Genomic DNA, 16,710 nt, shown 5'->3' with positions numbered 1-16,710 from the left:
ATGAGCATGCTGCGTTTTTTACCGCGAACTGATTCCGCCGCGGAAAAAACCGCAGCATTAGCACAGCATTGCGGAATCCCATAGGAATGCATGGGATGCTTATTTTTCACGTTTTCATGGCAAAATCGCACGTTTAAAACCACCGCGGAAACACGAAAAAAAACGCCACTTGTGAACTCAGCCTAACAGTGCTGCAGCCAATCACTAAGCTCAGAAGCTTGTGCCATCTACATTGCAGAACTCAGTGATTGGCTGCAGCACTATTGATGTAATGGCACCGCTGCAGCCTATACGCAAGTACTGGACACAGCTCTGCATATGGGATAGTAAGTAAAGTGCAATTTGTTTTTCCACAACAAACCTGAGCCGGCAGGCAAATGTTATATGGGAAGGATACAACCTACATAAATAAAGTGAATGAGTCTGTAAATTATACCATTATAGTTATTTTATTGAAAATTAATAATTTCTTGAAATCTTTTTAAACATTTTACACAGCTTGCGCAAATATGTACCGCTATATAAAAAGGACATGTCTGCCCTTGCAATCCAGAAAACAGGTGAATGTCTTGTCCTTTTTATGGTTCGTGCACTTGTTAAACTGTAGTTTAATTCTAAAATATTTTCTGTGCTTAAAAACAAAGTGTCCTTCTAGAAGCTGCGCCGGTGTCCTGGACTATCGGCCATAGCCTTCAGATGGCTGCTGCTGTACAGTACATGCTAGTAACATAACAGAAAATTAGGAACGGCTTCATGTAACCTTTCTCGTCTTTCTTTGCGTTTATGCATTCCAAGCACTTTGACTGGGTTAAAGGAAATAAAATCCAAAATTAAGGGGGGAAAGTATCCAGACATTGGGATGACTTCTGCATGACAGTAGACATATTACTGGGAGTTTGGAGGTCCACAGTTTGTCACACAGAAACTGTAGCGTAAAGCTCCTCGATCTCTTGTTTGAAGAAGTCTCTGAGTTCACGTCTCCTTGCTTTAAGTGTTGGAGTCAGTAAGCCATTTTGTACAGTGAACATCTCCTTATGGATGTGAACTGCTTTCACCTGAGACAAAACATAATTATTAAAAATTTATAAATCTTAGCATGCATTACATAGACTGCGACCTGTCGAATATTACTAATCCATGGACATAGTTATATATAAAAAAAATCTAAGATTTTTATGAGTGATTGGCTGCAGTGCGGTTTACGTGATGTCAAAAACTAGAGCAGTGCAGAGGCATCGCTGGACCAGAGGTGGGTAAGTAAATGGTCATTTTGTAATTTTTTTCATCTCTGAACTGACAGGCTAAAATATTTGAAACGAGACAACCCTTTCAATAATGTGAAAACTGTTTCTTAAAGGGGTTGTACATGTATTCTGGCAAATATGGAGTACTGTAGTGATAGCCCCATTCACATGGAATGTAAAGATAAGGCATAAACAATGTTACTTCTGAGGGAATGGGGTTGGCAGGTAAAGTGGGTACGGAAAGTATTCAGATCCCTTTAAAGCGAATCTGTCACCCTTTTTTTCTACTATGAACTGCCGCCACTGACATCAGGGGCTTATCTACAGAATTCTGCAATGCTGTAGAAAAGCCCCCCAATGTAACCTGAAAGATAAGAAAAAAGAGTTAGATTATACTCACCCCGGCATTCGGTCCGGTCCGATGGGTGTCGCCGTCCGGTCCGGCGCCTCCCATCTTCATAAGATGCCATCCTCTTCTTTCCTTCCCGTCGCGGCTCCTGCGCAGGCGCACTGCTTTGCCCTGTTGAGGGCAGAGCAGAGTCCTGCAGTGCGCAGGCGTCGGGAGAGGTCCGGCGCCTGCGCACTGCAGTATTCTGCTCTGCCCTCAACAGGGCAGAGCAGTGCACCTGCGCCAGAGCCACAACAGGAAGGAATGAAGAGGACGTCACCGTTAGAAGATGGAAGGCGCCAGACCGCAACACCCATCGGACCAAGACCGGACCGCCCCCCCGGTGAGTATAATCTAACTCTTTTTTCTTATCTTTCAGGTTACATCGGGGGCTTATCTACAGCATTGTAGAATGCTGTAGATAAGCCCCTGATGTCAGTGGCGGCAGCTCATAGTCAAAAACAAGGGTGACAGATTCCCTTTACATTTTTCACTCTTTGTTACATTGCAAACATTTGGTAAATTCAAAAAAGTTCATTTTGCTTCTCATTAATGTACACTCTGCACCCCATCTTGACTGAAAAAAAAACAGAAATGTTTGCAATTTTATTAAAAAAGAAAAACTGATTTATCACATTGTCATAAGTATTCAAACCCTTTGCTCAATATTGAGTAGAAGCACCCTTTTGAGCTAGCACAGCCATTCTTGGGAATGATGCAACAAGTTTTTCACACCTGGATTTAGGGATTCTCTGCCATTCTTCCTAGCAGATCCTCTGCAGTTCCGTCAGGTTGGATGGTGAACTTTGGTGGACAGCCATTTTCAGGTCTCTCCAGAGATGCTCAATTGGGTTTATGTCATTGCTCTGGCAGGGCCAGTTATGAATAGTCCTAGAGTTATTCTGTAGCCACTCCTGTCATGATCCAGACCGGGTTTTGAGTCCTGTTTTCCCTTTTTCCCGGTCTGGTCATGTCAAGAGTTAACCTTTCCCAGCCTCAGTCTGGGTTCAGGTTGGCCATTTATCGCTGCCACTTACTGAAGGCGATGTCAGCTATAGTTTTTGACTAGTGCTGCAGTAGCTGACTGATTGCTCTGATTTGTCCTGCTGTATTTGCTGTCTGAACCCGTGTCTCTGTTTTCCCCTATTCCCATCTTGACTCAGAATTTCCCTTCAGTGTGCTGACTGCCTGGTTTTGACTTGGCTTGTATCCTGACCTGCTTCTGTCCTTTGGCTTATCCACTCCCGATCGTTAATGATTCCCTGGCTTGTCTCTGACCATGAGTTTGCTTATTCCTTTGGTACTGCACTACAGTCTAGGATTTGACCCGCCTTGACTATTCTGCTGTCACCTTTGGTAGCTTCACTGCTGCACTGCAGGCCAGCTCTGTTTAGGTGCATTCCTGCTTCCACTTTATTGCCATCTAGTGGAGCCTGCAACTACCTGCATTGCAGCAGTGTGATAACGCCTTTGCTATTTTAGCTGTGTACTTAGGGTCATTGTCTTGTTGGAAGGTGAACCTTCGGCCAAGTCTGACGTCCAGAGCACTCTGGAAGAGGTTTTCATCCAGTATATGTCTGTACTTGGCCGCATTCATGTTTCCTTAAATTGCAACCTGTCATCCTGTCCCTGCAGCTGAAAAACACCTCCATAGCATGATGCTACCACCACCATATTTCACTGTTGGGATTATATTGAGCAGGTGATGAGCAGAGACTGGTTTTCTCCACAGATACCGCTTAGAATTATCACCAAAAAGTTCTATCTTCATCTCATCAGACCAGAGACTCTAATTTCTCATAGTCTCGGAGTCCTTCATGTGTTTTTTAGCAAACTCTAGGCCTGCTTTCTTATGTCTTGCACTGAGGAGAGGCGTCCGTCGGACCACTCTGCCATGAAGGCCCGACTGGTGGGGGGCTGCAGTGATAGTTGACTTTGTGGAACTTTCTCCTATCTCCCTACTGCATCTGTGGAGCTAAGCCACAGTGATCTAGGAGTTCTTCTTTACCTCTCTCACCAAGGCTCTTCTCCCACAATTGCTCAGATTGGCTGGACGACCAGGGCTAGGAAATCTTCTGGTGGTCCCAAACTTCTTCCATTTAAGGACTATGGAGGTCACTGTGCTCTTAGGAACCTTGAATACTGCAGAAATTCTTTTGTAACCTTGGCCAGATCTGTGCCTTGCCACAATTCTGTCTCTGAGCTCCTTAGCCAGTTCCTTTGACCTCATTATTTTCATTTGGTCTGACATGCACTGTGAGCTGTGAGGTCTTATATAGACAGGTGTGTGCCTTTGCAAATCAAGTCCTATAAGTTAAATTAAACACAACTGGACTCCAATGAAGGAGTAGAACCATCTCAAGGAGGATCACAAGGAAATGGACAGCATGTGACTTAAATATGAATGCGAAAAGGGTCTAAATACTTATGACCACGTGATATTTCAGTATTTCTTTTTTAATAAATTTGCAAAAATATCTACATTTCTGTTTTTTTTCCAGTCAAGATGGGATGCAGATTGCACATTAATGAGAAAAAAATGAACTTTTTTGAATTTACCAAATGGATGCAATGAAACAAAGAGTGAAAGATTTAAAGGGGTCTGAATACTTTCCAAACCCACTGTATGTACGGCATACGAGAGGCAGATGGAACTTTATACTTTTGCAGGAAGTGTGGTATTGTTCCTGTCATGTCCCCAAAGGAGAAAGAGCACATTGTAACCAAAATTTTACAAAGACTCTTATGAGCGAGCTCAGCTGTATTTCCATAATGAGCTTTTTTCGAAAAAATGAAAGTAACCTATTTTACTTAATGGGGGCAGAAATGGTGCAGAAAATCTGCAACATCAAAAGTTCACTAAAAGCTCATCATGGGAACGCAGCCTCAATCATTTCCACACAAACATTTAGGCCACGTGCACACATTGAGTACTTGGTGAGTTTTTTACCTCAGTATTTGGCCAAAACCAGGAGAGGAAAAATCAGAGGAGAAGTAAAATAGAAACATGTCACCACTTCTGTATTTATCACCCAATTCCTGGTTGTGGCTTACACACACTGATGTAAAAACTCACCACATAATCAATGTGTGCACGTGGCCTTACACTTCATTTTTGGTTAGCAAGTACCGGTAAGCCTTTAACTATCTTTCTTCTGTGTTATCATATGATTACTTGAAATAGAGACTGCACTACTGACACTACTGAGAGTGTCTGATGGCAATATACCTCATTCTCAATGAGAAAAAGTTAAAATGGAGACTTTGGCCCTGATCCATCATTTGCAATTTTTTAAAGTGAGTTCTTTCCATCTTGCGATAGTCATTGCTGTATTTTATGCCAAATTCTTTAGAACGGCACAGGTAGGTTAATGCATTTTGTGCCAAATCAAAATTCTTTTTTTAACCTTTTACCTTTTTGTTCCATTTTAGAGCAAAATGTCATATGATCCTTTAAAATGTCGCAGATTAGGTGTTACGGCTTGGCGAGGCAAACCTCCAAGAGTGGACCCTCTGGATCGTGGCACCGAGGACCCCTGGGCGAGCGGACCAGGTGGAGCCGACCCCTATACAGGGATCGTTAGGAGCAGGCCCCGGGTCTCGAGTAACACGATAGCCGGTACCAAGAGGGGCGGCTCTTTAGGGAAGCTGGAGCCCCTCCACGGGACAGAGAGAGAGCACGGGGTGATGCAGTGGAGTGTGGGTGGCGGACCAGCCGTGGAACTGGAGGACAAGGAGCAGTGGTACAATAGGACAGAGCTGGAACTCAGGAGGCACGGACAGGACACTGGACAAACTGGCACGGCTAGAACACAGGACAGGCAGACAGGCTAGGACACAGGACAGGCAGGCAGGCTAGGACACTGGAGAGACGGGCAGGGCTGGAACACAGGACAGGCGGGCAAGGACTCAGAAGCGGGCACAGCTGAAACACAGGACAGGCAGGCAGGCAAGGACTCAGAGGTGGGCACGGCTGGAACACAGGACAGGCGGGCAGGCAAGGACTCAGAGGCGGGCATGGCTGGAACACAGGACAGGCGGGCAAGCAAGGACTCAGAGGCAGGCATGGCTGGAACACAGGACAGGCGGGCAGGCAAGGGCAGAGCTGGGGAGACAAAAACAGGAAGACAAGATAGCTGTTGAGAGCAGCAAGGCCAAACGCTAGAGAACCTGAGATCAGGCGCCTCCATTAGGGAAGGGCGGCCTGATATACCTGGTCCACAAGCTCCCATTGGTCCGGCGGTGCTTCCGGGTCAGGGAGAGGAGGTGATGCGCGGCCTACGGCGCATGCACAGAGGCGCCGCCGACCGTGGAGCTGTCAGATGGTGCGAGGCCTGATGTGGAGAAGGAAGCACCGCTGGAGCGAGGAGGTGAGTAGGAGTGGAGGCGGCCGTGACAGCGGTAACAGTACCCCCCCTTAAGCCGCCCCTCCTCGCGACTGGCAAGAAACTTCTTGAGAATGCGGGGTGCGTTGATATTCTCCTGGGGTTCCCAGGACCTCTCCTCAGGACTAAACCCTTTCCAATCAATAAGAAAAAAGGTCCTCCCTCTAACCCTTTTCATAGCTAGTATATCCCTCAAAGATGTTGTCGGTGCCAACTGGTTGAGAAGCAGAGTCAGGTGCAGAGTGAAAACGGTTTAGTACCACTGGTTTCAGGAGACAGACATGGAAGTTATTCGGGATTCGGAGCGAAGCAGGCAACCTCAACTTGTAGGCGACATTGTTGACACGTGCAAGAACTTGAAAAGGACCAATGTACCGTGGACCTAACTTGAAAGAAGGCAACTTCTGCAGGATATATTTGGATGAGAGCCAGACCCTCTCACCCATGCGATATGGAGGAGAATCCAGTCTCCTCTTGTCAGCTTGATTCTTCATCTGATCACCGTCTCTCTTGAGTGCTGCGTTGGTCTCGGCCCATATTTTGGAAAATTCTGTGGACAAAGAATTGGCTGCAGGTACCTCTGAGGCAGGGGTCACCGGAAGGGGAGCACCAGGATGTGGGCCAAATACGGCAGAGAACGGAGACTTGATTGAAGACTCACTGGTATGGTTATTGAAGGCGAACTCAGCCCAGGGAAGAAGGTCAACCCAGTCGTCATGGTGGGCATTGGAAAAGTGACGCAGGTAACCGTTATGATTGGGTCACCGAGGAGGAAAGCAAGACCAAGCTAAACCACAGAAAACCAGAGAGGTTGGTAACTAAGCGGATTGCAGACCTCTGATCTTATCCACACAACTAGCAGTAGCCGTGGAGCGTACCTACGATGATCCTAGATGCCTCGACACAGCCGGAGAACTAAATAAGCCTAAAGCAAGAAAGGGGAAATCTAAACTGCCCCAGAGCAGACCCCAAAGAAAGAGATGGCCCCCAAACATATATTGTCGGTGAGACAAGATGAAAACACAAACACGGGGAGGAGAATAGACTGAGCAAACGATGGGGCCCACACTAACTAGACAGGACAGGAAAGGAAAGACTCTGTCTGTCTGCAATCACGCAAAAAACCCTGCAAAAAGTGCCCAACACGTCTGATAGAAAAATACTGAAGTCACTAGACTTCGCCCACTATATCAGCACTCTGGTATATTCTGAAATTAGGGCAAAAAGAGGCCAATCTAATAAGGGACAAAAACAAATTGGCACAAGCAGTAACATAAGGATGGAAATTCAGCACAGCCCCAGCCGGAGCTGGCTGAACACACAAAACTGAAATAGACAAAACCAGATCAAATGTGAACAATAGCAAAAGAACACTTAGCTGAGCATGCAGGGACTGAGCTGGAAACTAAGACCTCAGGAGGCAGGAAAAAATCACCAGCAGGGATAGAGGGAGTCGGCTGTATTAAATCAGGTGGCAGGCCTCTGTTAATTAGATCAGCTCCATTACCTCCAGTAACCACCAGAGGGAGCCCGGAAAGAGAACTCGCGAACCCTCTGTCAATATAACCAGCTCCACTATCTTCACTAGTAACCAGAGGTAGGCCAGAATGCAAATTCACAACAGGTAACCTATCAAGGCTTGGTTAGTTCGCTCCACCTGCCCGTTAGACTGTGGATAGTAAGCGGAGGAGAAATCTAGTGATACATCCAAGAGTAAGCGGAGGAGAAATCTAGTGATACATCCAAGAGTTTGCACAGTGCTCGCCAAAAACGAGAGGTGAATTGAACCCCTCGGTCAGACACTATACGTCGCGGTAGTCCATGGAGTCTGAAGATCTGATGGATGAAGATCTGATGGATGAAGACCTTGGCCAGTTCAGGAGCCGAAGGCAGTCCGGGCAGAGGGACAAAATGCGCCATTTTGGAGAAGCGGTCCACAACTACCAGGAACACCGGGCAACCGGAAGAGCAGGGCAGGTCGGTGATAAAATCCATGACGATATGTTCCCAAGGAGTCGTAGGAACCGGCAACGGAAGGAGCAAGCCAGACGGAGGCCGTCGAGGAACTTTGTTCTTGGCACAGGACGGACAGGAGGCAACAAAGTCAATCACATCTTGACCAAGAGTAGACCACCAGTAGTGGCGGGAGATGAGGGCCAACGTCTTCTTAGTCCTGGCATGACCAGCAAGTTTAGAAGAATGGCCCCAGCATAAGACCCTTCTTCTAGCATCCTCAGACACGAGAGTCTTGCCTGGGGGCGGAGAAAGAAGATTCACGGGAGCCACCGCGATGAGTTTAGTGGGTTCGATTATGTGTGAAGGTTCCTCCGGTGCCTCGGCCGGTTGATAGACCCTGGATAATGCATCAGCTTTGGTGTTTTTGTTGCCGGGCCGAAAGTGGAGTTCGAAATCGAAGCGGGCAAAAAACAAGGACCACTTGGCCTGTCGAGGATTGAGTCTCTGGGCAGACTGGAGGTAGGCCAAGTTCTTGTGGTCGGAGTAAATCACGAAGGGATGGACAGCCTCCTCTAGCAGATGACGCCACTCCTCCAGGGCCAATTTTATGGCTAATAGCTCCGGGTCTCTGATCGTGTAATTGCACTCTGCTGGGAAAAGGCTTTGGAGGAGAACCCACAGGGAAGCAAATGACCGGAGGCGGACTTCTGGGATAGTACCTCCCCAGCTCCGGTGGAGGAGGCATCCACTTCTAACACGAAGGGTCGGCTGGCTTCAGGACGATGTAATACCGGGGCTGAGGAAAAAGCACGTTTCAAAGTTAGAAAGGCCTCTTCGGCCTCTATAGTCCAAGAATTAGGGCTGTTACCTTTATGCGTAAGGGCAGAAATAGGCTTGGTTACCGAGGAGAAGTGAGGGATAAACTGCCTGTAGTAATTGGCAAATCCTAGGAACCGTTGTATGGCCCTTATTCCCACGGGTCAAGGCCATTCGAGAATAGCGGAAAGCTTCTCGGGTCCATTTTCAATCCAGTGTCAGAGATAACGTAGCCCAGAAATGGTAGCAAATTCTGTTCAAAGAGATACTTTTCGATCTTGGCGTACAGGCGATTCTCCCGAAGACGCTATAGTACCAGGCGAACACTTCTCCTTTGGGACGAGAGGTCAGGGGAAAATATTAGAATGTCATCCAAGTATACCAAGACACAAGAATACAGGAGGTCATTGACGAATTCCTGAAATACCGCAGGAGCATTGCAAAGACCAATGGGCATGACTACATACTGGTAATGTCCGTCTCGAGTGTTAAAGGCAGTCTTTCACTCGTCGTCAGCACGGATACGGATCAGATTGTAAGGTCCTCTAATGTCTAATTTGGAGAAGATCCTGGCCCCTCTGAGGCGGTCAAATAGTTCCGGAATGAGCGGAGGAGGGTATCTATTCTTGACCGTGATGTTATTTAGGCCTCTGTAATCAATGCATGGCAGTAGGGACCCTACTTAACGAAGAAAAAACAGGCCCCTGCAGGAGAAGTAGACTTGGCCAGATTCTCCCAGACGTAGTTGGACATGGCTAGAGTCTCTGCAGGGGACAATGGGTAGATTCTACCCCTGGGGGGAGTAGTCCTGGGAATTAGTTCAACTGGACAGTCAAAAGGCCGGTGTGGAGGAAGGCTCTCTGCCTCCTTTTTGTCAAAAACATCAGCGTAGGACCAGTAGGCGGAGGGAAGCCCCGAGTGGTCGAGAGATGGTCGTGAGACGGTAGATGGATGAATGGAATTCAGGCACCGGGTATGACACAAATGCCCCCAACAGAGAACCTCGCCTGACGACCAGTCGAGGACCGGTTGATGTATCCGTAACTAAGAGAGTCCTAGAAGCAAGGCATGGGACAAGTTAGGCAATACATAGAAGGCCATCTTTTCACGATGTAAGGCTCCAACTTGCAACTCCATCTCCTCAGTGACCATAGTGACAATCTCCTGTAAGGGTCTGCCATCCACAGAGGCAATTAGCTGGGGGGTCTTTAAGGTTATCACAGGAATCTGATACTTGTCTACCTCCTCCCGCCGGATGAAGTTGCCTGCCGACCTCAAATCCACGTAGGCCACCTCGGACCCACGCCTCCAACCCGAAACCAGAAGAACGGACATAGTAAGGGGTTGAGAGGAATTGCTAGCACCTACGGAGGCCTCTCTTACCTTGCCTAGGTGAAAGAGCTTCCCGGTCTCTCTGGGCAGGAACAAAAAAAATGAGATGACCCTTCACAGTGGAATCATAGACCCTGTGCCTGTCTGTCGCATCGGCATAGCTCAGCCAGCTTGAGGCGGTCTACTTGCATGGGTTCGATAGAGGGGTTAGAAGATGTCCCGGTCGGGTGTGGGCTAGAGGTCCGGTTGGCAGAAGGAACCGGTCTAATGGGTCTCCTCTCTCTGGCTGACTCCCGAGAGCGCTCCTGGAAATGGAGGTCGATGCGGATGGCCAGGGAGATATTATCTTCCAGAGTGGACGGGGTATCGTGGCCGGCAAACTCGTCCTTAATCCTGCCCACCAAACCCCGCCAGAAGGCCCCTACCAGTGCCGAGTTTTTCCAGCCCAACTCAGAGGAAAGAGTACGGAATTGAATTGCGTACTGGCCGACCGTGAGAGTACCCTGACAAAGGCTAAAAAGGGACTCCTTAAGGGAGGCTAAGCGACCTGGCTCATCAAAGACCCTACGGAAAGATTCAAGAAAAAACGGGCAAGCTAGAAACTATAGGATCATTCTGTTCCCAGAGAGGATTCACCTAGGACAGGGCATCCCCCTCCAGATGGGACATAATAAAGGCCACTTTGGCCCGCTCAGAGGGGTATAGCTGGGGCAGCAACTCAAAGTGGAGACTGCACTGGTTTAGGAACCCCCTGCAAAGCTTGGGGTTGCCACTATACCGAGGTGGCTTAGCGAGGCGAGGAGAAGGAAGAGAAGACGAGACTTGAGACGAGGTCTGTGCAGAGGCGGCAGACTGTAGGGCGAGCAAACGGTCATCGACTGAGGCCATATAGGATAGAATGTGGGCCTTGAGACTGGCTAGCTGAGTGGCATTCCCCGGGTCAGCGGCCTGCAGGGCCGACAAGCGAGAGTCCATGGATTTCATAACGGACATTATGCGTCCCTGGTTCTCCCGTAAAAATAGCAACTCTTTCTGGGATGCTGCAGAGGCACCGGCGGGATCCATGGCCTGATCTTACTGTTACAGCTTGGCGAGGCAAACCTCCAAGAGTGGACCCTCTGGATCGTGGCACGAGCGGACCAGGTGGAGCCGACCCCTATACAGGGATCGTTAGGAGCAGGCCCCGGGTCTCGAGTAACACGATAGCTGGTACCAAGAGGGGCGGCTCTTTAGGGACGCTGGAGCCCCTCCACGGGACAGAGAGAGAGCACGGGGTGATGGAGTGGAGTGCGGGTGGCGGACCAGCCGTGGAACTGGAGGACAAGGCGGAGTGGTACGATAGGACAGAGCTGGAACTCAGGAGGCACGGACAGGACACTGGACAAACTGGCATGGCTAGAACACAGGACAGGCAGACAGGCTAGGACACAGGACAGGCAGGCAGGCTAGGACACTGGAGAGACGGGCAGGGCTGGAACACAGGACAGGCAGGCAAGAACTCAGAGGCGGGCACGGCTGGAACACAGGACAGGTGGGCAGGCAAGGACTCAGAGGCGGGCACGGCTGGAACACAGGACAGGCGGGCAGGCAAGGACTCAAAGGCGGGCACGGCTGGAACACAGGACAGGCGGGCAGGCAAGGGCAGAGCTGGGGAGACAAAAGCAGGAAGACAAGGTAGCTGCTGAGAGCAGCAAGGCCAAACGCTAGGGAACCTAAGATCAGGCGCCTCCATTAGGGATGGGCGGCCTGATATACCTGGCCCACAAGCTCCCATTGGTCCGGCGGTGCTTCCGGGTCAGGGCACTGCTGGAGCTCAGGGAGAGGAGGTGACGCGCGGCCTACGGCGCATGCGCAGAGGCGCCGCCGACCATGGAGCTGTCAGACGGAGCAAGCCCCGACATGGAGAAGGAAGCACCGCTGGAGCGAGGAGGTGAGTAGGAGTGGAGGCAGCCGTGACGGCGGTAACATTAGGCTTTCAGTGAACAAAAATAAAGTTAGACAGATTTTATACTCTACTAGAGTACTGCAGTACAACTGCGCAAAAATATTACCACACTTCGAAAAGTCACAAATGATGAATTAGGTAAAAAATTCTGAGAAAAGAAAAGACCAAACCAAATCAAGTAAACTAAAGAAAAGGTGCAAATTAAAGAATGAATAATGAAAAAGTCAATATTTTTAGAGCCATTTTTACTCCAGGAAAAAGGTGCAAAGGCAACAATGAATCGCAGCCTATTGTATTGAGTGGGGTAACTTGAAACTCGTGAGCCCCACAAACTCTCTAACAAGGCCTTTAATAGTATTCAGCTTCTCATATGGACAAAGGAGACTTTTTGGGCCAACTTGGACTCTAGGTCCCGAGCACACCGGCAACCCTCGCACCTGCTATAGTTACACCCCAGCCGGTAACGATCCAAACTATTGTGTAAATCAATGTACACACATACTCACAAAATTATATGAAGCCGGCATGTTACACTGAATTGTGTGGGACTCAAGTTTCTGTATAATGTGCACCACAAAAAAACAAAAGTAAAACTTTGTATCAAAGAGGTCTACTGTGGTCTCTGCTTCCAAGGCCTGTCTCAACACACAAAGGAAATGGCAGTAAATATCTGCTTATGCAATCACTGGCTAACGTGGATAATCACTGTGGCCATTGAATGTCAGAGAGATCATTGTGTCATAACTGTAGAAAAAAGACATGGGCCACAAATCCAAAAATCATGCATTTATCTAATGCTGCTGTGCCAAAATTTACAAAACTGAACATGAAGTTCTTAGTTTAACATTCTGATCAGACTGTATGAAGGCCACTGCCACGTCACGGCAAACCTTTCGGTGGATTCATAGCTTAAAAGGTGTGGAGCCATGCCCCGATCACCACCGCAGCAACAGCGCACTAGCAGCGAGAGTGACCCACAGCACCCATGTTGCATGGCAAAACCCCCATGGCTTCTCCAGACCTTTAAGGTTAGGGACCCACTGAGAGGTTCGCTGTGACATGACAGTGGGCTTTACAGTCTGATCAGAATGTTAAACTAACTACTTCATGTTCAGTTTGGTAAATTTTAGCCTAGCGACAGTAGATCAAGGTAAGAGTTTTGGATGTGCGGTCCATGTCTTTTTTCTACAGTTATGTCATTTTGTGTTCATCGAGACACTACTACCAAGAGATAGAGACCAGTAGGGCCTAGGTAAGCCACAAAAAGAGAGCTGCTAGTCATAATTGTAAGAATCACTTCTAATTTTTTTTCATACCAATGTAAGCTCTTTAGAAAAAAAAAATCTCCTTTGCACATCACCTTTAATAATATTGCAAATACACCAACACGTAAGGAAGGCAATATTGATTACTCCATAAGCTCCATGATAACATTTCTTACCTGCTCAAAGGAATGGAGCCCACTCTCTTTTCCAAGTCTCACCATATCAGCCATTATTGCTTTTTTAAGTTCCTTAAAAAATAGCAGTCAATATATTACTACATTTTAAAAGGAAAATCTTTAAGGGAGTTGTTAAAGGGGTTATCCGGCCACTAACAATTTACTTTTTAAATGCTCCAAATTGTATGAAAAATATTTAAAGAATTACTACTCCCCTTACCCATTCCCCACTACTCCAGTGGTGATGCTTTAGGGTTCCCAGCCGGTCTCTGTACTCTGTACTGTTGCTGCCAATCTTTGAGATTACCTCTGTAGCATCTGATTCCCTGAGGCATGATGTTCCATCTGATGTGGACAGAACATTCCAGATGCAGCCAATTAGGGGCTGCTGTTTGGTTTCAGTGATTACATGACATCACCCAACGGATGAGGAAAGGAGAAGACAGGCAAGTAACATGGGCAGCGGTATATTGGAACAATGGGGTTTTTGGTAGGTGAGTATGTGTTACTTTTGTTTTAAGACCACCATGGCCCATTTGCCAAATATAATCTGGTAGTGAAAACCCATGTAGATATAAAATCTAATGTATGCCTTTGCTGCAGATATGATGTTCTGCATTAGTAAAATAGAGCACCAGACACTAAAAATGATATGTTGAAAAAATATTTAGGTTAGGATTTTGAACCTAAAGAAGACATAACGAAGAGAGATTCATTTAAACGGGTTATCTCTGAAATTATTATCATACCAAAAGTCTATATTGTTAACCCTTTCAAGGGAATCTGTCACCAGGGTTTTGCTACGCCATATGAGAGCAGCTTAATGAAGGGGCAGATACACTGATTCCAGTGATGTGTCACTGCTGCTAGGTGTCATTTAGATACAACCCCTGTTTTATCTTCTTCAGATCTAGCAGTTCTCTGAATGCTGAGCTCTGTATAACCCCGCCTCCACTATTGATTGGTAGCTTTCTGTGTACAAAGAAAACTAAACTGTCAATCAGTGGTGTGGGCTGGGTTACACAGAGATCATAAATATGGAGGACTAGCTGGATTAGGTTTACTAGTCCTCTAATTATAATCTCCTGATGATATAAAGAGATTTTATCAGATTTTATCAACCAGAACCTAAGATAAAAAACAAAATGAGCAAATACCCTGTAGTAAGTAAATAAATACTGTAGCGATAGTACGTGTAAATAACAAAGGGTACTTAGCTGACCAATCTTGATCAAAAAAGCGTAAAAGGCTAAGCCATCCCACTGTGACAATGTGTACCCCAGTCAAGATGGACCCTAACTCTTGTAGTTCACCTCATTATGTGTCAGCAAACCATAATGTACATGGGAATACAGCTGCACTCTAAAACACTATAATATGCAAACACTGAATATTTGAAATTGGGACTGAATTACTGTCAATTCACTGAAAATATAGTTCAATAGATATCTCCAATAGCACTATAACGTAATTCACTGACTATTCCAATTGGAATAAAATAACTTTTATTGGTGAAATTCACAAGTCTCAAATTAACATAATTAGAATATATTTAAAAACTCATATTGGTTCTCCCAGCATAGAAAAATGGGTATGAGTATTAGATGTTATGTATCACCCTAATTAAAGTGTGATAGGTGCATGGAATGTCCTAGTTTGTAAACTTCTTTAACCAACTCAGGCAATTCTATCTTACCGCTATTAATATGTGTAGTTTTTGTTGGATCTAATACTAATTTTTGATAAACTATAGGAAATAGACTTATGTAGATAGCATATTTGGTTGCTATGTTATGCACTGAGGTGTTAATCGGCCATGACAGGGTTGGGTTTTTTGTGAGTAGTTGTAAGAGATGGGTGAGATTGTCGCTCAGCATACAGTGGGGCAAAAAAGTATTTAGTCAGTCAGCAATAGTGCAAGTTCCACCACTTAAAAAGATGAGAGGCGTCTGTAATTTACATCATAGGTAGACCTCAACTATGGGAGACAAACTGAGAAAAAAAAATCCAGAAAATCACATTGTCTGGTTTTTTTTCATTTTATTTGCATATTATGGTGGAAAATAAGTATTTGGTCAGAAACAAGCAATCAAGATTTCTGGCTCTCACAGACCTGTAACTTCTTCTTTAAGAGTCTCCTCTTTCCTCCACTCATTACCTGTAGTAATGGCACCTGTTTAAACTTGTTATCAGTATAAAAAGACACCTGTGCACACCCTCAAACAGTCTGACTCCAAACTCCACTATGGTGAAGACCAAAGAGCTGTCAAAGGACACCAGAAACAAAATTGTAGCCCTGCACCAGGCTGGGAAGACTGAATCTGCAATAGCCAACCAGCTTGGAGTGAAGAAATCAACTGTGGGAGCAATAATTAGAAAATGGAAGACATACAAGACCACTGATAATCTCCCTCGATCTGGTGCTCCACGCAAAATCCCACCCCGTGGGGTCAGAATGATCACAAGAACGGTGAGCAAAAATCCCAGAACCACGCGGGGGGACCTAGTGAATGAACTGCAGAGAGCTGGGACCAATGTAACAAGGCCTACCATAAGTAACACACTACGCCACCATGGACTCAGATCCTGCAGTGCCAGACATGTTCCACTGCTTAAGCCTGTACATGTCCGGGCCCGTCTGAAGTTTGGTAGAGAGCATTTGGATGATCCAGAGGAGTTTTGGGAGAATGTCCTATGGTCTGATGAAACCAAACTGGAACTGTTTGGTAGAAACACAACTTGTCGTGTTTGGCGGAAAAAGAATACTGAGTTGCATCCATCAAACACCATACCTACTGTAAAGCATGGTGGTGGAAACATCATGCTTTGGGGCTGTTTCTCTGCAAAGGGGCCAGGACGACTGATCCGGGTACATGAAAGAATGAATGGGGCCATGTATCGCGAGATTTTGAGTGCAAACCTCCTTCCATCAGCAAGGGCATTGAATATGAAACGTGGCTGGGTCTTTCAACATGACAATTATCCAAAGCACACCGCCAGGGCAACGAAGGAGTGGCTTCGTAAGAAGCATTTCAAGGTCCTGGAGTGGCCTAGCCAGTCTCCAGATCTCAACCCTATAGAAAACCTTTGGAGGGAGTTGAAAGTCCGTGTTGCCAAGCGAAAAGCCAAAAACATCACTGCTCTAGAGGAGATCTGCATGGAGGAATGGGCCAACATACCAACAACAGTGTGTGGCAACCTTG

The 16,710-nt window shown here is 46.7% G+C and overlaps 1 protein-coding gene across 7 annotated transcripts in view; it reads right to left on the bottom strand.

Moving 5' to 3' along the window:
- Nucleotides 1–430: 430 nt before the first annotated feature.
- ACSL6 (acyl-CoA synthetase long chain family member 6) overlaps nucleotides 431–16,710 on the bottom strand; it is a 322,864-nt gene continuing 306,584 nt past the window's right edge. For 5 of the 7 annotated variants that reach the window (XM_073570889.1, XM_073570811.1, XM_073571039.1 and 2 more), the window contains exons 20-21: nucleotides 13,508–13,579; nucleotides 431–1,055 (exon numbers count right to left, since the gene is read on the bottom strand). In XM_073570889.1, the coding sequence (XP_073426990.1) occupies nucleotides 915–1,055; nucleotides 13,508–13,579 (213 nt within the window). In that variant the 3' untranslated portion in view covers nucleotides 431–914. Of the gene's footprint in view, nucleotides 1,056–13,507; nucleotides 13,853–16,710 lie in introns of those variants that run through there. The other 2 variants (XR_012231381.1, XM_073571208.1) reach the window with 2 other exon arrangements.

This window comes from Dendrobates tinctorius, unplaced genomic scaffold, assembly GCF_039654945.1.
Source record: "Dendrobates tinctorius isolate UK_male_01 unplaced genomic scaffold, ASM3965494v1 ptg000001l, whole genome shotgun sequence".
In the NCBI taxonomy this organism is placed as follows: Eukaryota; Metazoa; Chordata; class Amphibia; order Anura; family Dendrobatidae; genus Dendrobates; species Dendrobates tinctorius.
This window is presented reverse-complemented; position numbering and strand designations above follow the sequence as displayed.